This window comes from Pleurodeles waltl, chromosome 3_1 (genome assembly GCF_031143425.1).
Source record: "Pleurodeles waltl isolate 20211129_DDA chromosome 3_1, aPleWal1.hap1.20221129, whole genome shotgun sequence".
In the NCBI taxonomy this organism is placed as follows: Eukaryota; Metazoa; Chordata; class Amphibia; order Caudata; family Salamandridae; genus Pleurodeles; species Pleurodeles waltl.
Genome location: NC_090440.1, coordinates 845,979,635 through 846,006,614, shown reverse-complemented (window position 1 = coordinate 846,006,614; position 26,980 = coordinate 845,979,635). Strand labels below are relative to the sequence as shown.

Here is a 26,980-nt window from a genome sequence, read left to right as displayed (position 1 = left end):
CCATTGTGGATTGTTAAAAATGGCATGTGTTGTTCTACACTGGTTAGGTGCACACATCACGAGCTCTGATGCCTGAACAAAGATGGCCAGGCAGCCATACATATTTAATGCTGCGTATATGAACATGTCATGTTATGTTTGCATACCGCCAACCATCAGTGCAATAGTTGCTTATCGCCAAGAGATTAAACAACCTGTTCTGACTTGAGAGCATACGATGGTGGATGTCATTCATTTCATGGTATAAGATTGTCGTATCTTGCAGAAATAATGAATCATTTGATACGACTACGACAGTACTTCAGCGGTGATGTTAAAAGTTATAGCCATACTACCCTAGTGCCTCTTGTGACACACTGGCATACCATCTGGGTGAAATTGCCAAACTCTGAAACAAATTCTCCTCCCAGGTTTGAGTTCCTTTGAGTACCAAAAGGTCACCCCTGCTCTTCAAACACAGGTAGAACATTCCTCAGGGCACCTAGTTCAATTTTGTTTTGCATATTTACAATATGCCTCATCCCTCTAGCTCACTCGCCTTCTCTCAATGAGAACATGTTGGAGTTCAACAGCCCTCCCACTACTGATACTACTGTATTCAGCTACATTCCTCCACACAGCGAAAATGTTCTACAGTTTGCACACACTCTCCCCTCACTTGCTTCTTTATAGACCAAGAATTTAGTGTAGAGTTTATAAATGCATATCAAGCTGCAGATGAAGACAGCATGAGATTGGCAGCTCGAACAAAGGTACGTAATAAGATAATGGTCATATTTTTGTGAGTGAGTGGTACGTATCAGGCAGACTTGGGGCCCGATTAGGATGTTGCTGGGGTGTATAATATGTTGCACCGATGACAGAGTATACATACCGCCAACATAATGGTCCGCCGACCTGATTTAACTGCAGGCAGACCGTAGTAGGCTTGGCTACAGCTGTGACTACTCCGTCACTGCCATAGCCAAATCTCTCTGATGGGCCATCAGAATTAGGGCCATCAGAGAAATGGCTAAATGTCCACCCACCCAATCTGGATGGTTGGACATGTAGACACCTTTTTACTGTCCGTCACTGTCAGGCAAAAGATGGCAGAGACGGACAGTAAAAATCAAATAATGCCCACCTCCCACATACCCTCCCCCCCAGCATTGGGAGATGACTCCCATTGTGAGGGGAGCACTACTTTTTGTATTTTACAGAAGAGAATCACTTTTCAGGATTTTCTTTTTGAAAATAAAAAAAAGAAAACTGTTTGGTGTGGGTTACGTCTTGCTGATGTAGCCCTGCACCAAACACAAAGATGCATTGACAAGAATCCCCATGATGGGGGTTCCTGCCAATGCAGTATAAATTACCATGTTCTTGGCAGTCACTTATTTGATAGGCGGTCCCTCCACCCCATGGAAGAACAGCGGAGGATCTGTCAATATAAATAAATATTAGCACGTAATCTGGCCCACAGATATATACAGAGCTTCTTAGCTCTATAGGTGGATACCTTCAAGTTAATTCATCCTATCACTAAAGATGCCAGAAAAAATGTCTAAATACCATCACATGAAGACTTTCCAAACGGTGCTTTTTTATTTTTAAACTACAAATACTGGGAGACATGCTATCTATATATTTTTGTCATTTTTTTTCCATTTCCATTGTTCCCAGATTTGGGCATAAGTAGCACCTCACTTGCCGCATGTGCTCAGTGACGAAAAAGTCTTAAAGCATTATCAGAAATGCTAGATGAGAACAAGGGGAAAGGCGAGAATCCAACTCTAACCTGTGCAAGATGATTTCTTCGATTTGTCTCTGAATATGGGATAGGATCGAAGAGCTCAACGCTGTAACTGTATTGCTTGACACGGACAAAGGAAAGGTGCAGGATACCTCTCTGGACACCTATATTAGTTTCCTGACCTGAGAGTCCCTGTCTATAAGAGACAGACATTTGTGTACAATGCTCAGTCATTGGCTGACCTATATCACCTCTCTGACTACAACATGCCACTGAGAGAAGGGGGTTTATGTACATTTTTAGTCAATAACTGCCCTCTATCTGTCCAATTAGAACTAAACTGGCGACCAAGACATTTTCAACAATGATAGGTCGATATGCTATCTTCTGCAGCCTCAATAATTAGAACAAGCCTTGAGTAAAACAAACGGTATGTATGACACTTGGTCAATAATGTCCCTCTTCAAGTTGAATGAGGACAAATGTAAGGGGACTATACGTAGGACGCAGGATCAATGATCAATCTCTAACAATGGGTCTAAAGGGAACAAGGTAAAAAAAAGAAAGGTGGTTTTGCACCCTGCTAAATCAACAAACTTACCTCTTCTGTATAACCTGAATATGTCTCGAGGGAAAGGTGTTTATGCACTCTGCTTAGTCCAAGAGTGATACTCACCATATTCCATCAAGTGAAACAATGCACTGTACTCAGTCAGCAATTGACTCTCACCACCCAGTTTATCCAGAATATGTCTCTGTAGCAAATGTGTTTATGCAACCACCTGTGTCAACCACTGGTCCTCTCCACCATGTGGAACCAGGAGAACAGTAAGGGAGAAGGATGTCCATGCACCCTAATAGAACAACAAGTTACTTTTATCAGCCATTGTATCCAAATAATTAGGTGGTGTTTATACATCCTGCTCAAAGTGTGGCATAGCTTCACCCAAACAAGTATGGGGCATTATGTGTTTATGCACTCTGCTCAGTCAATAAAGGACACTCTTACTCTGTTTAACCAGGGCACGTCTAAGAGATGAATGTGTTTATGCACCCTACTCACTCATACAACAAAGGACCCCGTGTTACCTGAGTCTAGAGGAGAAAGGGGCTAGTGCACTCAGGACAATCTGAACAATCTAGGGAGAAAGGTGATTACTCATTTTGCTCAGTCAGTGACCCACTCCACCTTGTTTAGCCAGGACTAGCCATGTGAAAAAGCTGTACGTGCCCCCTAGTAAGTTTCACTACCCAGTGAATCCAAAACATGCCTAGTGGAATGAGGTGCTTATGCACCCTGCTAAGTCAATGAATGACTCAGTTTTAGCATAGGACGCCTAGGGAAGGAAGCTGTTTATGTACCCTACTCTGTCAATCAAGAGGCCTCTTCATGTTGTGTAAAAAGAAAACATCTCGGCCTCGGTTAAAAGGTAATTAGGCACCCTCCTCGGTTTATGATTGACTCTCACTACCCATTGTATCCAGCCTGCTCATTCAAAGAATGACAAGATGTTGCTCGAACAAATGTAATAAAAAGGGTGTTTATGCATCCTGCTCAGCTGGACAACAATCATCTCCACCCTGTGTTAGGAGAACATGTTTAGGGGAGTGTTTATGCACCATACTCTTTCAAATAACTCAGTGTTACTTGAGCAAATCTATGGAAGAAGGATTTTTTCGGACCTTGCTCAGCCAAACAAAAAATTATTTCCACCTTAAGTTATCAGAAAAAGTGTAAAGGAAAAAAGTGTATTTCCGCCCTTACCCAATAAATATATGATTCCTGCCACCATGTGTATACAGAACAAGTCTTATGGGGAACAAAAGTGTTGATCCACCCTACTCAGAAAATTAATAACTTTACCTACCCAGTGCTACCAGAAAAGGCAAGGGTTAAAACATGAATGAATGTACCCTCACCAACCTACCTCACCCCCCTAGTACATCCTCACACGAAGAGTCCAGCTGTGCCCATATGGTCAACAAACTGACTTTCTAATAACTGTGGGATAGGCTATCGCCTCCTAAATATTTCAAGCATTACCCAATAAGTGTTATCTGCTAACAACTTTAAACCACCTTTTTTCTGAGGAGAGTTTTGTCACCATATCCAAGGGAAAACTACTTTTTAGAACATTTCATGTCAACTTTGATTTATCAAGACGATTAGATCATATGTCTACTCACATCAATTCCAGGCTCCCCTGCAGCTCCGTTCAGGCCAGGTTGCCCAGGATCACCTTTTGGACCCTGTCAAGGTATGTCAATATAATGAACAAATTGATTACATTTTGGGTAAAAACTTTACATTTGTCACGTTTTAATTTGAAATAAAATAAAAGTACACACTTACAGGTGCTCCAGGGGTCCCAGGAGGTCCTTTGTCCCCCTACAAAGTAAGACAATTATATGGTGTTATTAAAACAGCTCTTCATCTGTGTAGACTTCACAACCTAGGAGTCAGTGGTCAATTCCTTTAACTTTTAATTTGCTTCTTAAGGCTCATTTTAGATGATAGCAGAGTTCTAGGATGGGGGTGGTCCACCCCAGGATGACTCTGAGATATTGGTCCCTAAGGTCATAATGACCCATCTAGTTGAACGATATCCCACCAAGACGTTTTGGAGAAGAAATCTGTAAACCGATGACTTCTTACGTGGGATTTGAGGCAACACAATCTCAGTGTGCATAATTGTTCCCATTCCTCGCCTCCAACCTCATTTCTGGAAATGTATTTTTTCTTATTCCTTTCCACTTCAAATGAATGTTCCATTACTTCCCACTCAGTGGGACCCAAACATATGTATGGCAGTCCTGCAAAGAAAAACGATTCATCTTGCCCTGCAGGCCTAAAATAGAAAGATGAGGCGTGCTCCTTTTCACAGCCAGTTACAGTTGTTGATGTGATAGTGTCTTCAAACTGAAAGAAAATGTAAGGGTTCTAACAAAAGGAAAATAACTTCAGATCTACCAGTGAGTGTCCTAGAAGAGCTGATCACTCAGAATCAGCAGTGCTTTCCTGTGGACATTGGATAAAAAATCTATTTCCTAGTTAAAATTAGATTTGTGTTTTCAGGATCATAAATAAGCAGAAATGCAATAGAATACCTACATTACTGTTTCAAGGAAACCATACAGAATGAATCTGAACAGGCCTTGACACAATAACAGACTGGGACCCTTGTTTGTTACCAAGTACTTATCAGCTTGAGTGGTAAGTCTGATCATCTTTGTATCTAGACCCTCTGGGAAGAGGAGGATGCAAGCTGGCTAGCATGGAGAAGGTCTGGATAAGAACTCTCATGGTCGTGTTTTGGAAAAACATCACCCATCATTCTTGTGCTGGGGTGGGACGAATAGCCTTTAAATAGACATTAAAGCATGAATGCATTTTTCAGCTAAGGAGCTTTTTTTCTTTTGATAGATTTATGCTAGCCACCAAAAATTAATGAATGTTTTGTCAACCCTACTTAGAATGTATAGCAACATGTTGGACCTGATTTAGAGTTGGGCGAAGGGGGTTACTCTGTCACACACATGAAAGATATCCCCTCCACCGTGTTACAATTCCCTATAACCCATGGGGATCATAATACAGTGGGCGGGATATCCGTCATGTTTGGGACGGTGTAACCCGTCCACCGTACTCTAAATCAGGACCATAGTCTCTAAATACAATGGATGGGGCGTCTCCCACTTTTTGCCACATATGCCACATACCCAAACTCTAAACAAAACCCCTTAAGTCTTTGAATCCATTAATGGGCATTGCCGATATGAAGTCATAGTTGGAAAATGCACATGATCTAGACTGTTGATGCAGCATCAAGGCAATGTTGTACATTCACATGATGCGTGCATGTGAGTTGTATTGGTGGAAAAGGAGATTTGTGGAACTTGAGCAAATATGGGTAGAGCATCAGCTGTAGTACAAGAAACTTGAGTAACATCTGCAGGACGACAAGGAGAAACATGTATTAATATGGCCCCTGCACCTGGCTTAAGGAAGCATGGAGAAGGTTATATATAGTGATTTAAGGGCAGGTTGCATGTTGTTGTTGTTCTTTCTCTGAGACTGAGGATGAAGCTGACCGTTGCATATTGTACTTTCTAAAGTCTGCAAATTTGTTGTCAGTCATGGCCAGCAAACTGTTGATGAACGGTGAGAGTGGGCCAGTATGTATGTCAGTATGACATAAATGGCAGAATTTGATTAATGGGTTTGAGCTCATAGTAGATCACAGTGGGTCATTAGAAAAAGCGCTGCAATATGGGAATTGAAGGTGAGGACAGTGTCTCAGGACATTTCTGACTTTGGTTTCCATTGGCACCTGGTCATTAATCAATGTAACGATGAGCAAAAAGTGTAGATACTTTCAACACGATATCTGCTAATTAGGATCAATATTTCTGTTTTGGAACCACAGGATATGCTTTACCCATATTTCAAAGGTGTTTAGCCTTTCTGGTATGTGTTGAAATTGTTTTCAAGGCATACAAAATTCTGAAACTGAATTATGGTGCCTTAAAAGGTTCACGAGAAACTTGATGTATATGCTGAAGAGCAGAGGGAATATGAGGTTGGCTCTTGTGATCAGAGGTATACCTACCCATTTTAGTACACTAATATCTAACTATTTAGGAATCAGTGGAACTAGAAGATGTGGGAGAGGGCTCCGATGGTGGTTTATTCACACACTGAATTCAAATTCATCCTGGTAGTGGTGTTAATGTGAATGGTTGGCGTGGTTGAGGAAGTGTTGTGGGTTTCTGTTTTGGAAAGGCTGATGGCAGATCTAATTTTGCAGACCTTGCCTATGAAGAATGAAGAGTGGACACTACATTGCAGCAGGGTTTGATAACTGTGCTGCCTGCACTGGAGTATAATAACACGCTGCACGGCTTTGAACATCACCTTTGGATTGTTTAGGGCTTTCAGACCCTTGCCAATTATGTAGTCTTGTTTGACTGGCTTAGTGGGTGGTGGACTGGGTTGTACTAAGTTCCTGTATGGTTGTGGTAACTGGGATTTATCCCAAAATGATCTCAATGCTTTTATTGGTTTCGTGGTTTTATTGTATCAGTTTTGATCTGGGTAATTTTGCTGCCTCTTCAAGTAAGGCATTGCATAGGCTATGGTTTCTGTGATGGTGTTAATTAAGGATTCCAGGTAGGTGCCAAGAGGCAAGTGTGCAAAGCATTCAAGATGGGTGTTTTTGACCGTGAGGGTGACAGCTTTCTTGTTGGAGCAGAAGAGGTATGTGGGAGTGGATTTGTTTTGTTGGTAGTGGATAGTTGCTTGTGTTATAGAAGAACATTTGAGTGCCTGGCTAATAGACCATGAATAGGGTCAATGAGTCTATGTATGGGTTTCAGGTTTGACAAAGCTGCCCAGGCAATTGCCTTTGATATGAGATGGGGTTCTAGACACTATTTCGAACACTGTGATCTCACAAAGGTACAGGACACGTTTAATGAGAGGTACAGACAACTTCTAGCCTGAATTTAATGTCTCCAGAATACACGTGGTCTTTAGAGGGAAGCTAACCCTTTTGAGTTGAGGGAGTAGTTATCAAAGAAACACCTAGCATGATCAAGTGGAGAGGTGTAACTTGTGCTGAATCCGTTGCTTGTGGAAACAGCACAGTTTCAAGCTTTTTTTACACACAGAACAGGTACAGAATGGTCGACCAGCAGGGTAATCTTTCTTTCTACGCAGGATAGATACATCACAAGCTACTCCAGTGCAAGTTTATTAATGCACAGAACAAATACAGCACTGACAGTAATGGTGAAAACTTCCCTCAAATACAGACAAAATAGGTTGAGCAGAGGAAGCAACAGTATAAACGTCCCTCATACATACAAAATCGGCACAGCACAGGCACCAGGGGTAAATGCTACCCTCACACAGAGAGAACATGTACAACATAAGCAGGGTAAACCTACTTCGCATAGAACACATATGGCACAGGGAGCAATGCACACACAACGCTAATACACGGAGCACCTACAGCATGGATAGTGCAGTGCTAGGGATTTTTTTCCTGACACACAGAATAGATACAGCACAGAGAGCAGCAGCACAGAATAAGTAAATATGTGAGTGTCAGCAGTGATAACTTCTCTCACACCCAAAGAAATTGTGCAGCACTGATCTCAGCTGGTCACTCCTGCATCACACAGAACAGGTGCAGCACGAGTGACAGCAGAGAAACACCATTCACTTTCCAACAGAACCGATGAAAGTTTAATATCTGCTGTTCAGGTTTCCTTCACACGTAACAGGTACAGCATGGGCTAGAAAGTGCAAGCTTCCATCACACATGCACACAAACACATACATGTAGAAGAGACACAGCACAGGCAGTGCTACAGCCACCTTCAGTAGGGCACAGCACATGCAGCGGTAGTGCATACTTTACAGCATATGGACAACGTGGGTTATTGCAGTGCATGGAACAGGAAGAATAAGGACAGTGCTCCCTCCTTTCATATACCACAGTACGTACCCCGCAAGGGGCAGGTGTGCAGGCGTACCTCACACGCTTTACAGGTACAGCACAGGCAAGAGGGCACGCGTCCCTTCGCCAATCCACAAAAGGTAGAGCATAACAAAAGCAGTGTACGCTTACCGGCGGGCAAACTCAGATTCCTGGAGGTGGGGGTGTTCAGTTTTAATGTCTATCAAACCCTCGGCATGTTAGCTGTAGATGTCCGCGGAGGTGATGATTAATGCCATTTGTGATTAGAATTCTTCAGTGGAATTAATGCCTCTCCTGGTGAGGATTTGGTCCAGGCAGGGCCATAACCAGGTTGACATGCCATGAGCCTTAATGCAAACAAAGGACATCCGCTCACCCCAAGTTGGATAGTAAAGGACAACCTTAATGTGATGATTTAGCAGCAAAACAGAGGCAAATGGTGCAGTTGACTCATTATAAGCCTGGGTCTGTGTCACTAGACCTGCTGCACTAATTATAACTACTCTCCTGCATGGAGGTATTGAAAAAGCTTACAGACAGCAGAAGCTGGTGCAACTACCATTAACCTAGGTAGGATCATCTGAAGAGGCAGCATAAAGACAAGGATATGTGTAAGGCCTTCATCTACCAAATGTGAAAATACATCTTCAGGGTAGACCTGAATGAGCTACACCAAGAATTTGAGGCTTTCTGAATCAAATTTGAACATCTAAAAAGAATGACCTTGTATACTTACACAAGTACATCTCAAGATGTACAGAAAGGGTACCCCACTACATCTCCATGTCTGCAAGATTAAAATAATTGGCTGCGTGTGGAACCTTGGTCTAAAATGTTTACCTGTTATGAAGTTGTTGGAGCTGGTGGTGACTTAGTTTTTCAAGACAGAAATGATCCTTGCAATTGAATGTTGGAATGATCCCCTGTCCCACTGATCATGTAGGTCAGAGTTTAAGGAGAATTTAATGGATGGTACAGGTTTACAATGTGTATAGAGTGACGCATGAGCATCACAATTTCTCATGCCGCTCTCACAGTCCTCAAGCTTTCCCCAATATACTGCAGTTGTCCTCGGGCGACCAGAAAGCACTGATGTGCAGCAGACAGGGCAGAAGTGTCCCAATAGGTGATGGATGCCTCATTACTGCGCGGTCTGGAGCTACAGAGCAAGGCAGTTCCAGCAGCAGGTCCCTTAACAAGTAACTGTGGAACAGAGATCCAGCACCAGAAGAAAAGAGGAAAAAATATTTCTCCAACTGCATCAATGCCATTTTGGCAAATCAATTGACGAAGAAATATGAAAGATTCTTATTTTAAAGGTGGCAAGTCCTTAGAAACAAGTGCGGTCAGAAGGGGTGGGGCAGGAAAAGGACCAACTACCTTCCCTTCCTTTACCCCTCTTCCTACAGAGTCGTGGTAGTACCAAAGACAAGACCACGACTCCTCTGCTCAAGGTTCAAAATATCTACAAATCACATCTCAAGAATGCAAAATGATCCACTACTCTCTAGGATCCTCTTGGAATACCACAACTTAGATCACACTACCACCAAACCGACAATCTCTCAAGCATTCTAAGATGCCATTGCAAACAGACGTTTCTCAAAAGCAAAGAACCTGAAACTGTATCTCAGGGCCAAATTGCCCATAAAGCAGCCGTCTACTGCAGGATTTAGCAAGAGATATGGCACAGGCAAACGCCAGTATCAGCCCTCCTTTAAACGGCTTACTGAGTCTGAATTCAAGGAACAGCCAACACAAATCTTCCTAAAGCACTTGTCATGTCCAAGAAGCGCATTTCTGTTACCACCGATTTCCCTTGCTTCCGTTCATATGTGCCATATTTTCGGAACCGTGGATTAAGGACTGCTTTCTGAGGTGACTGCATCTTCAAGCAATCTACCAGGATATGCAGGCAATTACACTTTATCCGTAACCCACAAGTACATTTTCCCTGCTCACACATCATTGCTGACCTCACATTACTGCTTATACGGCACGGGTTTAAGACAATTCTCAGTCATAAAAGCTCTGCTCTTCACCTTGGTTTGGGTAAAGTGTTAGTATAGGAAAACCACTCTTCACTCTGCCAAGACTTTATCATAAATCGATTGGAAGCTTTCCCATGAAGATACTGCACGCCCTGCTCTTTGGCCTTATTTCTTGTTAAATTACAAAGCGCACCCTTTGTGATCCCTATATGGAGATTTCCATTAGGGAGATCTAACCCCAGTATCCTGCATATTTCACCCAGGTTTCTCCTAGCACCCTGGCCCACTTCAACTTGTGGTGCAAGATCTCTTTTTTACACATTGACAAGACCTTTTGCCCTTCTTCAATCTCCAGGCGTTGCCAGAATCTTACTGTGTCAGCTTAAGATAAATAATTCCAGGATGTTAATCCTGTCTCCATTTTAATTGCCTGGTTCATTGCTGCCCTTGGTAGTGAGAGCAAGCTTTTCATGTGTTTTCCTTCTTTGTATTCCCAGTTCAATTTACCACTGATGCATAGTAATTCAGCACCATAATGAAATTGCGGGAGAACCATAGCCATGTATGATGTCAGCACGGGTCATAAGGACACATCTCCATAATATTTGTTAACCTTTCTTAGTCCATTTATAGACGCTATAGATCTCCATTTTAGGGCCTCGTTATGTTCTTTCCATGTCAGAACATTTTAGAACCAGACCCCAAGGTACTTATATTTATTTACAATTTCTAATTTACTCGACCACAGATACCATCCAGTCTTTACAGATTTCTCCCCAAATGCCAGCACCTTAGTCTTATCCATGTTTATCATTAATGTTTTCTTATTGCAATATTCCACAAATGTATTCAATTTATTTTGGAGGTCTCTTTCCGCTATATCATTAATGACCAGGTTGTCTGTGTATACGAGGCAAGCTATAGGGGTACCATCCATTTTTGGACTGAGGCCCTTTGCTGCAGCCAATGCAACAGATAAGTCAGTAATAAAAAATTAGAAGAACAAGGGGTCCAACACACAACCCTGGCATAGGCCATTGCTAATTGGGATTTTACGGGTCACCCTACCATCTACGTCAATGATTACCTGCGCCCAATTTTGGGAATTCAGACTCTTAATGATGGACAGAAGGCTTGGAGGGATTTTTATGTCACAAAACGTTTCCCATAAACATGCATCACCATATCATCACCACACCATATTTCTGTTACAAGACTAACTTTATATCCAAGGAAGCATGCCTTAGATGTAATAACTTCTCACATCAATGCAGGATTATATCTTCTTCCTACCTCCATTTACATCAGCTCCTTTCAGCACAAACTCTGACATACCCCAAGGCTTGTTTAGTTGAATTTTGGTGCACCTCACTTGAGTTTCTACTACATTTATAAGTGCTCAGATGTAATATGGAAAAACATGTTATCACTTCTATTATGCATTCATTATTGCAATTTATGAATTATTTCATATGTCCATTGATTCTGTGAATGCCCATAATATCAAAACACCTGTTTCACCTTTATGTACTTCAGGGCATTCCTCCATTAATTAATGTCCATATATGTATGCATTTGCAGTATTGACGGATTCAACTACATCCATTATCCATTTTTTCTGATGATGAGCATATAGAACTCTAGTGTGTATCGTAAGTGTTATGGTGCTCATCCGTAAAGCTACATGAAGTACAGAATAATCATGCCTGCATTATCTTCCCATTTGCAGGAATAAAAAATGTGCAGCATCCTTGGTCTAATGTCCACAGCACTTAATGTGTAATGGAAGAAACAATTGATTTTCTATACTACAACTGACCACTTACCAATTAAGCAGAGACTTAAAGGAAGGACACCAAAATTCTGTGAAATAATGAATTTAATGGTCCCTGGGCATGAGGTCAATTAAGCATGAGGCACAACAAAAGAGCATGTTATACGCCATAGGAAGCCATTTATGAAGACATACCCTAAGGTGTGATCACAACACCACTCCTCTTCAAACTCTTTCTTAAAATGCTGACAGATCTCATCAGATTCATCACCCTGCTCTACTGCAACTACAACCACAACATACAGAGCATCCTAAATCTTAAAACTAGAATGAGGCAGGCTCCTTATAAACTTTGGTGAATGGATGATGGATGTTCACCTCACACTTAACTCTTCCAAAACTGAGATTCAAACCAGTGTATAATGCAATAATTCTACCAGCATCTGATCTCAGTAACTGGACCCTCTACCAGTGATGTGAACTGAAGGAAGGCACCCAGGAGCGAATGTGGACTCTGGCCTTTTCTAGTCCCCCAAAAGAAGCAAGTTACAAGAAGTGCTTACTACAATATTCAAACTGCCTTGCATGTTTCCTCCTCTATGCTAACCTCAGAAGATGCAGGCCACCATCACCCTTGTAATATCTCACCTTGTCTACATAAATTGTCTCTAATTAGGAGACCACTCGTCCTTCTCCACTGATCACCAAAAGGATCCAGGAAGAACGTATTATTTCTTTGCCCATAAAATCCATTATACTAGTGCTGCTAGTGGTTCATTATCTCTGCATAGACAGAAGCTGTTATATTCACTGAGGTTTGTCCCCAGGTCCATTTATGACAGAGGCACATATTTCTTCCAAGTAGAGTTCAAATGATACTCATAGAACAGAACCTTCCATTCCAAATTATTATAGCTGATATTTTCCTGTTAAGATATGAAATGGGTTGACAGAACCTCATTCTCTATACATGCAGCCAATCTAGGGAATTGCCTCCAAGCAAAATCAAGAAATATCCTGGAATTCAGGAAGGAAGTAAATACCTTGCTCTTCCTAAAACGATATTGCAACATAAAGCCTACTAATAAACAGAACAAATTAGCCCTGCAAAAAAAGTACAAACATCAGATCACTCGCAATCTCATTCACACAAGAACTGCAATCTATTTCCTCACAAGGATTGTAGACACCTACACATGTGCCCTACTATCTCTCAGTCAATGTCACTCCACACAACAAACCTATGACAGCAATATCAGAAGTGCCATTCGCTCCTCAACTCATCATGCACTGCACCACTCATAGCCCACACTCATAATCCACACACTTCCTAACAAGCACAAGACTAAAATAAAACTCATCCTCTCTTTTATCTCTCACTCTTCTTCATTCCTCATGGTAATGTGCAGTGATCATTGACAGAATAAAGCCATCGTGCACAACACAAAAACTGTCCCCACGTCCACTCCACTGCAGTTCACCATTCTTGCAACCAAACACCTCCAGCCTAATATGCTGTCCATCCGCGAGGCATGTCTGCATCTCATTAGAGGTATAATGACCTAGATAAATGCAGCTACAATCTCTTGACTACTGTATTAGCACTTCCAATGCATTGTGATGTTTATAATGTTCTATTATCTCTCATATTACAGTAGCCCTTATTATTTACTTTAGTTATTTTCTTTTCAATATCAGGCTGAAAAAATATTCCAATACGCTTCAAATGTATACCTTACAGTACCAGTACTGTTTTGTATGTCTTTAACATTTGACTATTCCAATAACAATAAAATATTTTGATCACATAAATGCAACTATAATACTCATATACAATGAGTGAGCACATGTGTAAAAGAAAGCACAAGAGTGCAAGAGTGAGTGAGTGCAAGAGTCAGAATGCGATTGCGCTCTTTAGAAAGCAAAAGGGGATGTGAGACAATGATCGCATTAGACAGCACGTGAGCGAGTGTGACTCTTTACACTTATGAAGCACCTGCTCTTGGGATGAGCTGTCTCTGGGCGCTGTTTTGGCCTTGAATGGCTTAGGTAATGTAGGTGCACTCAATCCAGGGTGCTAGAATTCCCAGATTAGGCCAGACAGTTCTGTACATTTCTATAAATGTTGTGCATACCCTGTTTTTCAAAAATGGCTGACTAAACACAGAGGGAAACACGACTTCATGTATATAGGTGCAGGATTAGACAGCAGGATTTATCAGAAATCAATTAAATCAACACAAATGATACAGTGTGTAAATTTGGCACCTTAGTGCCTCATTGTCATATCTTCTCTGTGCAGGTGAGTGCTGGCAGTTCAGCATTTGTGCCCTACAGTGTCTGTGAAAAAGCGTAGTCTTATTTCTATGCTTGTGGCACATGACTTTTTCGTCATTCAAATACATTATAATCCTGACTCAATCCCTCACAGCACATAGAAACTAAATTGAGCCCTCATAAAGAACAGTTTGTAAAATTCCGTTGTGTGTGGTAAATCCTGTCAGGATGAACACATAAAAGAATGAGAACAGGTGGGAATTGGAGCAGGTCTACCTGCCAGGGGTAACACACAGGAAGGAGGATACAAGCAAATTAATAGGAGGGAACAAAGGTTGCACTTTTCAAAAACAAATTGAGTGAAGGGGCCTATGGACACCGACAGGTGAAGCCTGTCTCCCTTCCAGGTTTACTTTGTGGATTGAAGCAGGCCAGGATAAGGGGAAAGGTTAGGGACAAAGGAAGAGGCGGGCTTTAGGGAAAGTTATTCAAGGAAAAGGAGGATCAAGGTTCAGCCTCTAACTGATTCCTTCCCCGTAGTGAACTCGGAGAAAGTTTGCATTTGAGGATTGAGGGACAATTGGGGCCTGCGATGAGCATGCAGGAGAACAACATGGTGAGAGAGCAGGATGACCTCCTCACGCCTGGAGTAATGGACCAGGCTTGGGCAGAGATGACACGCCTGGTGCTTGAAGCATCGGACAGGGTGGTAGCAGCTATTGCGGCCTGCTCACTGCTTTTGGACATGTGAGGGGAAGGCAGGACAGGTGGAAGTCGAAGCCTGTCACTGCACCTACAGAGGCAGCTACAAAGGCCTCAAGGAGGAGGCACAGCCTGGCGACATCGACTGGGAGGAAGGAGAAGGGGATGCGAGGTGTATGGCGAGGCCGGTAGATAGTGGGGAGGGGGCCTTCCCTGGTTTTCAGCATGGGTTTGGAAGCAGCCCTGGACTGGCAGAGAATGCCCTTAGGAGATGGGTGACGGAGGCAGATTTCCTAAAAGTACGAAGGAATGGTGGTCGGTATGGGACACTGGGGACATGGTGGCTGGCAAAAAGTGCTGCAAATGGGTGGGTGTGGGAGATAGGATGATGGGTAACACAGGGGAGAAGGATGGGGAGTCAGTGTGAGAGTATGTGTTAGCACAGGAGCAAGTTCAGGCATGTGATAAAGGATGAGGAAATGAATAGGAAGAAGGCAAGGGTGGGGCACAACATAGGAAAAAGCTCTCTTGCATCGATTTGGCGATGACCTTGGGGTCCCATACCTCAGCTAAGACAAAAATAGGATTTGGAAGCATGAATATGGATGTGTTTCAGTTACTGCACAGGGACATCCAGACTAAGGAGGGCTCTAAATAAGGGGAGTGGGAATTGGTCTGATGTCCCAGGATGCCCATTAATATGGAAAACTGGACATCGGCCTTTTTAATATATGCCAGTATATATTGTGAAAAGCATTTGGACTGAGCGATAGCACTGTTTAAATTCATGGATATTAATGGGAAAGTACAGATGCATTTTGGGGGTTTTGCATGGCTGAGCTATGATGAGGAGTTCAGGGCTAGAATCAGCATCATTCCGGACAAGCCATGCAGGATGTGTGTTCAGAACTGTGGTTGCAGTGGATGGCTTCCATACAACCACCAGCTACTACACACACAGTGAGTAGCCTTTCCATTGCTTACCAGTCTTTTCAGTACTGTCCTGCTCAACAGAGGGCGGGATATGGCCAGTAAGGTACAGGACCCAATGTGGGGCATGCTGTCACATCAATAAAGGTTTCTGCTTAAGACAGCTTTGCAAATTCAATAATGCATGCCCCGAGTGCGGGTGGAGACATCCCATTCACTATGTTTCATGTTGGCCAGCCCCACAGAGCAATAGTGGGTGCCAACAGGGAGGGGGCATCATGACCCGCATGGTCACAAGGGCACCTATGGCAGTTAGGGTGGAAAAACTGGCCCCTTGGCTGCAGACCAACAGCTTTGAGAATGGAGAGGTGTTTTACAGAGGGCTTTTATTTGGCATACCAGGGACTCCGGGGATGTAGGTGGGTGAATAATTTGCAAATAGCAAAGTCTTTGCCACAAGTGGTGGCAGTCAAACTGGAGAAAGAGGTTGCGGAGGATAGGATTGTGTGCTGCTTCTCTGACTGGCCCATGCCAGATTTGATTACATCTCCTCTGGGGTAGTACCCAAGAAAGAGGACGGGGAGTTCAGGATAATTCATCACTTGTCTTGGCCTAAAGGCAGTTCGGTGAATGATTTCATTGCGACAGAGGACACAAATGTGGCTTACACGTATTTGGATGATGCTGTGTGGATGGTGTGCCACTGTGGGTGAGGGTTGAAGTTAGCAAAATGTAACATCAAATCCCCTTTCTGCTGCCTATTCATTTGGCAGATTTGCCTTTATTCGGAATGCAATTTGGTAGGGCTATTTATGTGGGAAGGGTTCTGCCAATGGGTTGTGCCATGTCTTGTGCACTCTTTGAAGTGTTTAGCACTTATTAGTGGGTTTTTTCAAGGAGCAGTGGTCACTGAGAGGTGTCTCATTATTTGGATAATTTCTTGTTTGTTGTCAGGAGGAACTCAGGTGCGTGACTAAGAGCACAGCAGCAATTTGAGGACTTGGCAAGGGAAGTAGGTGTTTCTTTAGCCACAGAGGAATGTAGAGACCAACTATGTCTTGACATTTCTGGGCATTGAACTGGATACACTGGAGTTGATGGTGAGATTGCAGCCCAGCAAAGTCTGGGAAATATGGCAATTGTTGGATGAGGTGATTGGTTTGAGATAGATGGAGTTGCTGAAAGTACAGAAGCTGCAAGATTTCTTGAACTTTGCATGCAGAGTGGTGAGAGGTGGTAGGGTGTTTTGCAGAAGACAGCACAGCTATGTCCGGTGCAAGTTTGCCCCATCATAGACTGAGGATTTCATTGGCAGTATGAGCAGATCTGTGCATTTCGAAGATGTTTTTTGTAAGATTTCAATAGTGTGTCTATCTTGTTTCTAGATGATAACACATTTTGGCAAGTGCAAATCATTTCTGATGCAGCAGGATTGCAGGGTTTTCCCCTTTTCTAGGAAGGTAGATGGTGTGGTGAGAAATGGTCCAAACATTGTTTCAGACAGGACAGGAGCATCGCCTTGCTGGAATTTTTTCCATTAGTCATGGCACCAGTTGTGTGGGGAGGAGAGTTAGCCAACAGAACTGTGACGTTTAATGTAGACATTACTGTGGTAGACTTGGTGAACCAGCAGAGGGCCTTGATCTTAGGATGCTGCAATTATTGCAATAGTTTATGTAGAAATGTTTACAGCTGAATATTGTTTTCCAGGCGAGGCATGTGCCAGGGGTGAACAAAGATATAGCAGACTCCTTATCTCATTCGCAGTGGCACACATTTTGCATGCTGGTGCCTGGAACAGAGGACAGAAAGACAAAGCTACCTCATGAAATTTGGGAGTTGGGGGAGTGCAAGTGATTGGCCTGAGTGATTTTCAGATTTGACAAGGAGAAGTTATCAACTGGCATGGAGGGAGTTTAAGAGTTTAGAGTGGAGTTTCAAGAAGACGACACCTCAGGACCACCGAAGCAAGGAAGGGAGAGCAATATGTTTTGTTCTGTATTTGATTGATAAAGGTTTATCTCCTACGACCATAGCAAGACAACTGGCTGGTCTTTTGTTTTATGTCATGCCATACTGGGGCATTGACCTGGCTAAAGGTGAGATATTGAGGAGGATTCTAAAAGGATTGGGGAAGGAGCGGGGCAAGGGGATAAGGATGAGGGAGACAATAACATTTGAGTTGTTGCAATGCATTTTGGAAGTGTTGCCCTTTTGTTGTTATGATCCTTTTGAGGTTACTATTTTCAGGCTGTGAATGCTGTGGATGTTTTTTGGTGCATCTAGGGTTTCAGAGCTGCTAGGACTGGCGCAGAAGTCAGGAATGTTGCATGGTGATGTACATTTAGAACAGATGCAGTTGAGGATCTGACTGAGGAGTTTGAAGATATATTTGACAGGGAGGGGTAGATGGGTGTGGCTTCAGGAGGAGGTAGGCGGGATGCGTGGTCAGTGAGGGAATGGAGGAAGTTTCTGTTGTGGCCAGGGCACTGATAGGATGAGATATTTTGCCATGACGGTGGGAAGAGGTTTACAGCGTTCCACTTGCTGGCAGCATTGAACATGGCTTTGTGAAAGGTAGGGGAGAATCTAGGAATGTACGGGACACATTCAGTTAGGATTGGTGTGGCCACGGCTGCAGCGCAGCTGGGTTTGGATTGGGGCCAGAGTCCGAGCTGCTGGAAATCCAGGTGCTCCGAGCGCTATGTGTGGAAATAAGGGTTTTTTGGCAGGGGTTGTGGGGGTGGACAGGCCTGGGACTCATTGCTAATGCCTTGTTTTTCACTGTATTGTGTGTGAGCACTCCATGGAAGAGTAAGATGGAGACATGTTTAATGAGACATTATTTTGTGCATTGGGCATCTAAGTACATGGACCAGCATATCTATGGATGGAGTCTTGGATTATCCAGTAGCAGGCATAAGGTGATATGGTGGGTTCGGAGTAGGATGAGATGGGGCAATCTGTTGCCTTTCTTAGCGACTCAGAGCGGTTGCCCAGATATGTTAATCATACACTTGTGGGAGAATAATCTAGTAAAATTGTCCGGTCTGATGCTTCAGCAGCACATGAAAGAGGATTTACAACTGATTAAGAGGAAATTTGCAGGGACATGTCTGATTTGTACGGAATTTGTACCTAGGAAACAGTGGAGAGGAGCTTTGAAACATTCTGCTGCTGACAAAGAGCAGAAGAAGCTCAGCAGGGCTATCAGGGTGTTTTGCATGGCACTGGACAGCAAGATGATCTCTCATACTGGCATTAAGGAGGAGGAGCAGTTTCTATTTCACAAAAATGAGGTGCACTTATCTCAGTTTGGGATGCATATTGCATGATGGAATTGAAGGATATGGCGGGGAACCTTTGGAATTAGAAAATATGGTGCAGAGATGTTTACGAGTGGAACATGGCATGACGCTGTGGCAGGGGGCAAGGAAACGCCCTACGGTTGCAGGAAAATGCCCTACTGGGTTTAGCCTGGCTGCCGGTAGTTTGGGGGATGGAGAGTCAGATGTGGGCATATCCAAACCAAGGGAGGGGAGGATGGGGGAAGAGGAGGGCACATGGGAGGGGAAGATGGTGTGGGGCTTTGGAACAGGACAAGGAGGTTGCATTGGAGAACGTTTGGTAGGGTAAGCGAGAGAGAGAGACTGGGGTAATTCAAAGAGGACTGTGAATGACAGGTGAAAGAATGAGGTCGGGTATGGAGACTTGGGGGGTCTGAAACGTTGCCACACATTGAGAACTTGTTGGGGAAAAGGGAGTTTTTGTCAGGATGTTGATGTTCTGATGAAGTTGATGGTATGCTAAAGCTGTATTTAAGTTAATAAATACCACTGCAAACCTGTCCTGATAAAGTATCCTGTCACGCTTTACTATGGGTAGGGTGTGTGATTATTTCACGAGGGACAGTTGTGAAGTGGGTGCTCATCTGTAGGTTTTGCGGGGACATATGTGCCATGTTTGGAAATATAAACATTGAAGGACTCAGAGTAAGGCCAGACAAAATGATACTATTTCTCAGGAGAAAATGAATCCTACTCATGAAAATCAGGAAGGGATCATAAGTTTGGAAAGGAGAATTCTCGCACCACGGCAAAAGCATTTCTTAGAAGATTATACGCCTCATTGGCTAATTTCCGTGGAATTCGCCTTTCTGCCTTCCTCTCTCTTTTCATTAGCGGATTTGGTCCAAGCAGAGTTTTAGTTTCAAAGAGCCGGTCTTCTATTACAGGTCAGGGATACCCTGCCTCTCTACCTTGGTCTCTGCTGCCATCTAGTGAGAGTAGGGTGGACTGCGGCACTGTGCCCTCCTCCCCAGCCCAGATGAGGCGGGACGAACCAACAAGACCCCCTTTGTCCAGAGTTCAACCTTGTACTCACGTCGATGCCATCGGATCCGGGCATTCCTGGAGGGCCTGGGGGACCAGGGGGTCCCTGTTCACCTGGCGGACCCCTCTAGAAAGCGAGAAAAGACAGAAAAAGCACATAAGTACAAGAAACAGAATAAAGACAGCGCTGAGCAAAGAATCACATAAATGCTCACCATAATATTAACAATAATTATTATTGTTCCTTCGTGTAACATTTGCTGAAATGGCTTACTGTTTCGTAGCGGTACATGTTCATGAACACTACAGAAAATCAGTAAAATGAAAGACGGCGTAAATTCATATGTAGGCCCGACTTAGGCAAACAGCCCAAGCTTTCCTAAAGTGGTCCCCGATGTATATAAATATTACCTAAACCTGATTAAGGCCACGAATCTCCTTTAAAGAATTTATTCAAACGAAAACGTAACATGGGTACAGGTGACATCAAGGATTCATTAGGGTAACAAAGGAGAGGGAGTGCACCTCCTCTCTTCGTGACGTCACGGAAACTGTGGCCTGTCCTAGACAGGTCATCTTACAAATCATTGCCGCCAGGTGTCATAGTCAAAGAAAGAAACCAAGACTACATCACCCAGAATGCATTAGGCTGTCACGCGATATCCCAGGGCTGAAACAATGCTTGTGATGGCATGGTTTGAGGTGGCCACCCGGAGGGGAGTAGCACGGATTGCCTTTCCTGCTGCAGTGTAAATAAATCCATGTTATCACTCTTGGCCAGTCAGCCAGCAGATCGTGACAACGACCACCTTCCCTATAAAAACATACGTTTTATTATTGTGCACCGCATCTGCTTTCGCTCTTAGTTCGCCATTCACCTGGCCACTGCTGATGAAAAGTAAAATCTGCATGTTGACCGAGTTTAAGGAATGCTTTTTGTCAGTTAGGGCTGCCATGTTCACCAAAGAATATAGACACTTTCGGTCGGTACGAGATACAGGCCATGTCTCAGAAATATTCGGAATTTATATAGCACTTAAGACATGTTTAAATGCTGTAAATAAGAGGTGTATTATTACACTGTTTAATGCTAGCAATGTGTCGGATTCAGAAGGATGAGTGGCTGAATTACCCCGTGGTGGTTCTGACTGTACAGGACATAGAGCTCTCAGCAGTGAGCCTGTAACCAGCTTGCAGACTATAAAGGTGTCACTGCCTCTTATGGTCTATGGTCACACAGACAAGGAAACTGTTAAAGCGCCTCCAACATGATACGTTGTTGACTCCAATATATAGTTTCAGACTTGCACCCCAAATCATTGTGCATGTTGTGGGGCTGGATGACCTTTATTTGGACCCACAAACCAAGTGATATTGTATATTCTTCTTGGAAACATCACACCCAGTGTGTGTTCCAAGAAGCGAATGTACACAACCTCTGTCCGTTTGTCCAATGCACATTTTCAAATAGTGAACACGGCCTCACTCTGTGACGATATTTTACCATCTAACACAACTTCACTGGCTGCCAGTACAAAAGTGTATCCTTTTTAAATCACCGGTGCTGGCCCACACAGCTCTCTAAAGGATATCTCACAGAGAGGCATCATTATTGCATAAGCAGAACCCTGGTGTAATCTGATACCTACTTGTTTAAGATCACAGGTTCAGGCTTGCCAGGAAGGGAGCCCCCACCCCTCCCTTCTGACATCTAGGGCCTGGAATAGCCTACCTGTTTCCTTCTATCATACCATCGATCAGACGCATCTTAGGATACAGTGAAAAACCTGGGTGTTCTCTAGTCTCTAGTTTTGCTTATCTGGCCGAGAAAGCTTTGTTTTGTAGCACGGGGACACTCTTGGATCAGCTCTTGAGCTTTATACATTCTTTCATCCATTCGTTTCTTCATTCAAATACAACAATTATTCGAAGACATGCACAATTCATGTTGGTGAGATGTGGTTGTTCTGTCCTACTGCAAGTATCCCTGCCACACTGGCACGTGGTGTCACCTCCCCACTCCAGCTCATTGGGCTCCAGTCCTAAACCTTTTACTACATTGACTTCATAGGCATTGGTCTAATTAGCTAAGTGCGGGCAAAACATGTCCACCCAGAATGCATCAGGCTATCACGCGAAAGCCTAGGACTGGAAACAAAGACCGTATGATTTAGAGGAAGCTGGTGACTGTACACCGGGGTGTGCTGATGCTGTCCTATGCTAACTGTGGCAGTGGGCCACAAAAGTGCTGGTACTGTTCTATGACAAGTGTATTAGGCCTGCAAAGAAGTGCTGGTACTGTCCTATGAAAAGTGCCCTAGGCCTGAAAAGAAGTGTCGGTGCTGTCCTATGAAAAGTGCTGAAGGCCTCTAAAGAAGTGCTTGTACAGCCCTATGAAAAGTGTACGGGGCCTGCAGAGAAGTGCTGATACGGCAACACGGAAAGAAGACCAGGCCTGCAAAGAAGTGCCGGCACTGCAGCCGTTCCATAAAAGAGGCCTGCCAAGAAGGTTCTTTTCTATGCAATGAATATCAAACCTGGTATAATTTTCATAGTACAGTGTTGACGCTTCTCTGACAATGTACGGGCCTCTGAAAAGTAAAGCAGACTACAGGGACGTTCCAGTACCGTCCTATGAAAAGTCATTCAGGTGGGCAGAGATTTGCTAGTGCTGTCCTGCTAAAAGATGCTCAGTCCTACAGAAAGGTGTCAATTCTGCTGAATTAAAATGCAGCCCGCCTGTTGATAAATGCTTGCATTGCGTTATTAAAATACGGCAGACCTCGTGTAAAGCGCTGCTGCTGTCCTAGATACAGTTTCTGCAGAGACATGCTGGTACTGTCCTACTAAAGGGCAGTGGGCCTGCAAAGCTGTTCTATTATTTAGTGACATAGCGTCCTGTAGCGCGGTCGACCTGCTGAGAAGCGGTGTTGCTCTTCTATTAATGAATAGCGAACTTGTTCTGAAGCAAGGCTGCTGCCCTATTGAAGAGGAGGCCTGCTGAGAAGTGCTGCTACTGCCCCCTAACACTAATGCAACCCTTCTGAGAAGTCCTGACACTGTCCCTTTAAAAGTGTTGCAATCCTGCTTAGAAGTGCAAATGTGTGTCTCATTAAAACTTTAACAGAAATACTGAAAACTACTCACAATCTAGTACAAAGATGAGGATTCCCTGCTGGAAAGCACTGACCCTGGGAAAAGAACCCGCAGAGTCCCATTTAAAGGCGCCTCAGCTCTGTTGAGCAGCCCCTGTGCTCTCCCATTGAAGGTGTAGCTGAGAAGGGCCTGCCCTGTGCCATTAAAGGCATAATAATCCCGCTGAGAAATTCTGTTTCGTACAGTTACACTAGAGGTGCAGCAGCCTTGCTGAGAAATTAATGTACTATAAATTAGAGGGGAGGCCAGTTTTAAAGTGTCTAGCCCCTCACAATCCTCACGAGACGTCCCGGTACAGGCAGCGCCTTTCGAAGTACAGAAGTGCCCGTATCGCCTCAGTGCTGCGTAGGACTGCTGCTCAGAAGGGCCTGTATTTATTCTAAAATAACAGAAGCGCTGCTGAGACGGTTGGAGGCTTATTCCGAAGGAACAGCGGTACTCTCGTGCCACCCGCCTTCCCTGGGTATCCCCTAGGTTTCATTGTTTGAGCAGCAGGGAGAGCTGCATGGAGTGCGCCACACATATGCCACCCAACTCCCCCTCGTGTGTATGTCTCGCCATACTTGGACTCTTTTTCATCTAGTCAAACCGCCAAACGTCTCCCATGGACTTCGGTTGGATCACCCTCACTGCAGAAACAACCCTTCTCCAAAAACTGCCCACCCATATTCATTTAGATGGACTCGTCCTTCAAAACCACCCAGCCTCACTCTCGCTGTAGACTCCGAAGCCTGTGAGATGGGAGGTATATTCAGAAGGCTCCTGCCAGGCAGGAGGGGCTGGGTCGAAGTCAATCATGCGAGGCGTTGTCTGACGTGAGTGACACCATCCCAGCCCGATGGGCACCCACAACTCCCATGAGTAAAGACAGCGCAGAGGGCGCTCAGCAAGGTCCCGGCACCATAGTCCAAGAAATTCTTCCTAAAGCCACGTGACTGTGCTCACTGCTGGCAGCCACCGCCAGTCCTTGTTTCTGAGGCATATTTATTCTTCAAAGAGGCTCCTGCACGTTTACTGCGGAGGAAAACGAGCCAGTTAAACCCCACAGTTCGGGTTGTTAAAACAGGCTCCCTGCAGGATCTGGGGACAGGGGCTTCCTGGCTTCGGCTAGTCAATGTGGCTCTTTGTCTGTCCCAAATGAATGCCAAATGCTTTTGTCCCGGGGGTGTGGTGTCTGTGGAGGAAGGAGGCGCTCTCTGAGTTAAGCTGCTGGTGCCTTAATCTCCCCTCTTAGCGCCTAGGCTATAACCCTGAAGACGTGGCCCTGCTACAGGAAACCTCCCTGCCTGAGCGGACATAAAGAGTCCTCTGTCCAGATGCACACCACCCTCCACCTCACCTACCTCCCAACAGCAGCCCTCTGTCCACAGCAGCATTCCAGCCCCCTTTCCTCCGCCCCACCGAGACGGAGGTTCTGGGAAGGTGTACAAATACAGACGGGGACATAATAGTGGCGTGTGTGTATTAGCGCTTCTAGGCTTAATGTCTTGGCTTCTAGGCGCTCTAAACAACAGGTATTATAGAGGTACCTCTTCCTTGCCTAAGCATAATATCTATCCGCCAAGCGTATTTGACAAAGGTTCATATAATCCAGTTGTTGATTTTAAAGAAATGTGTGTGGCATGCACAGAAGTGCCCCACGGGGACTAGGTTACTCTATAAAAATGGCTGCCAACGCCCAATCTCAGTCCTCCTCTGCCAAACAATTCTTGCTAGTTTATTGGTGAATTTTGCATAAATTCTGGTGGATAAGTGAGGAATTCCATATATTGTCCTTGCTCCATTCATTTCAACAACTGCAGCTTTAGAAACGCAGCTAATAGCAGATGATAATAGGGAAAATATAGCCCCGGTTCTGATCCTTAAGAATCTTTGAGCAGCAGAGCCCTTAAAGTTCCCAGAGAAAAGGATGCTCACCCTTCCTAGCCTTCCTTACACAAGTTCCCTGAGGTGTATCTGCTCTCTGGAAGGATACAAAAACTCCATCTGAATTTGTGTAGGCCCATCTAGCCTGCCACTGCCATGCCTTCTGTAGAACTGTGGAACGCGCTAACTCTTCAGCCCCGTCTTTGCACTCACTTGGACTCTTCCTGTGCGTCAGAAGGTGGATGGGCGCCCTAAGCCCCATCCTGGGTAGCATGTCTCTGCCAGATGCGGTGTGGTGGGTTCAACGGGGTCTCCAGCTCCCTCTCTGCTCCTACACTACTATTGGTCTCCGTGTCTTTTTAAGCACTTCACACCTCCCACTGCCAGTCTGTACATTCACTGTCTCTGCCTCGGGTGGATACATAGCGCTAAACGCGCACTCTCCCAAAAACAACGAAGAAACACAAAAAGCGTTTTAGCATCAGGTGCTGAATGCTGCGCGGTGGGACACCTCTTTACCTCAGTCGCTCCGCCTTGCCAGACTCAAAGGGATTTAATAGAGGATAAGACAAAATAACAAGCAAACACCTGACAGGTCTAGGCTGGGCTGCACTCTAGGGGTTTTATAGCGCTTACGCTCTACAAAGGCCGTTTTCAAAGAGGCAGAAAGTTTGTCTCAGTGGTGGCACAATGCAGAGGAAGGGTTGTCACTGTGTTAATCGTAGGGTATCAAACTCTATGGGCATTATTATCTATATTCATAGAATAAGTCCATATTATGGGGGGAAACGTTTGAGTAGAGAAATAAATCAAACTTACAACTTGAGCCAGGGAGAGGCAGAGCGCCTGCAGCAGGAGGGCCAGCCGGAGGGTGCCGCGGAGGGCCATGGTGGGTTCTCCAGCGGAGGGTCCCTTCTACCCACTCTGAAGTGACCGACGAACAGCAGTAGCAGCGCCCAGCTCTGCACCACGCACAGCCCCTAAATCCAGCTCTGCCAGGCTGCAGGAAGGTCCCTGGCACTGGAGGTCGGGGGAGGGGCAGGGGCTGAGGGAAGGGTGAGGGGGCAGGGCTGAGAGGGGCGGCTCTTGGTTATGAGGCAGGCTTCCAGGTGCGGGGGAAAGTATTGGCTAGAAGGGCTCACACGAATTCATCCCAGGAAAGGGATGCGGCAGGTAGGATGGGAATCAATCAATCAATCAATCAGTAAATTAATCTTTCTTTCTTTCTCCCACACACTTTCTCCAGGCAGTGAAGCTAACACCCCTACCAACACACAAGACAACTGATTTGCCAATTTGTGCTTACATATCATGTTTCATAATTTCCTAAGTCCACAGTGTTCATTTTATCGACCAGGGAAGGAGGAAAGATCAAGTCAGCCCCTCTAAGATTTGAACAGATTACCTGTGACGTACACACTGATCTGCTTAACCAACACATTAACACAGTGATACAGTTTGTCTTATCAGTATTTGGATAGGACGACAGTGGGATTTGTAGCGCATCGCAGCGCTTTCTGCGGCCGAAGGGTGTCTTTCAACATGATTCTGTGTAGTCACTCACCTCAGTCGGTGTAGCCACCTCGAATGTTGCTGGGTCTGTACATCAAGTGGTCTTTTCGCGCCGTATTGTTTGCTGGCTGCTATAGTTTAGTATAGCTCCTGAATGCCTTACCACGCTGGAGACTGCGTGTGGCCTAATATTGTATTCCACTATATACCATTATAGCCCG

General features: G+C 44.5%; 1 protein-coding gene across 1 annotated transcript in view; it reads right to left on the bottom strand.

The window, feature by feature from the left end:
• Positions 1-26,258, bottom strand: part of COL9A2 (collagen type IX alpha 2 chain) — a 157,926-nt gene extending 131,668 nt beyond the window's left edge. The window contains exons 1-4 of the mRNA XM_069223778.1: positions 26,067-26,258; positions 20,278-20,352; positions 4,089-4,124; positions 3,923-3,985 (exon numbers count right to left, since the gene is read on the bottom strand). Of these exons, the coding sequence (XP_069079879.1) occupies positions 3,923-3,985; positions 4,089-4,124; positions 20,278-20,352; positions 26,067-26,135 (243 nt within the window). The 5' untranslated portion in view covers positions 26,136-26,258. The remainder of the gene's footprint in view (positions 1-3,922; positions 3,986-4,088; positions 4,125-20,277; positions 20,353-26,066) is intronic.
• Between the last annotated feature and the right edge of the window lie 722 nt (positions 26,259-26,980).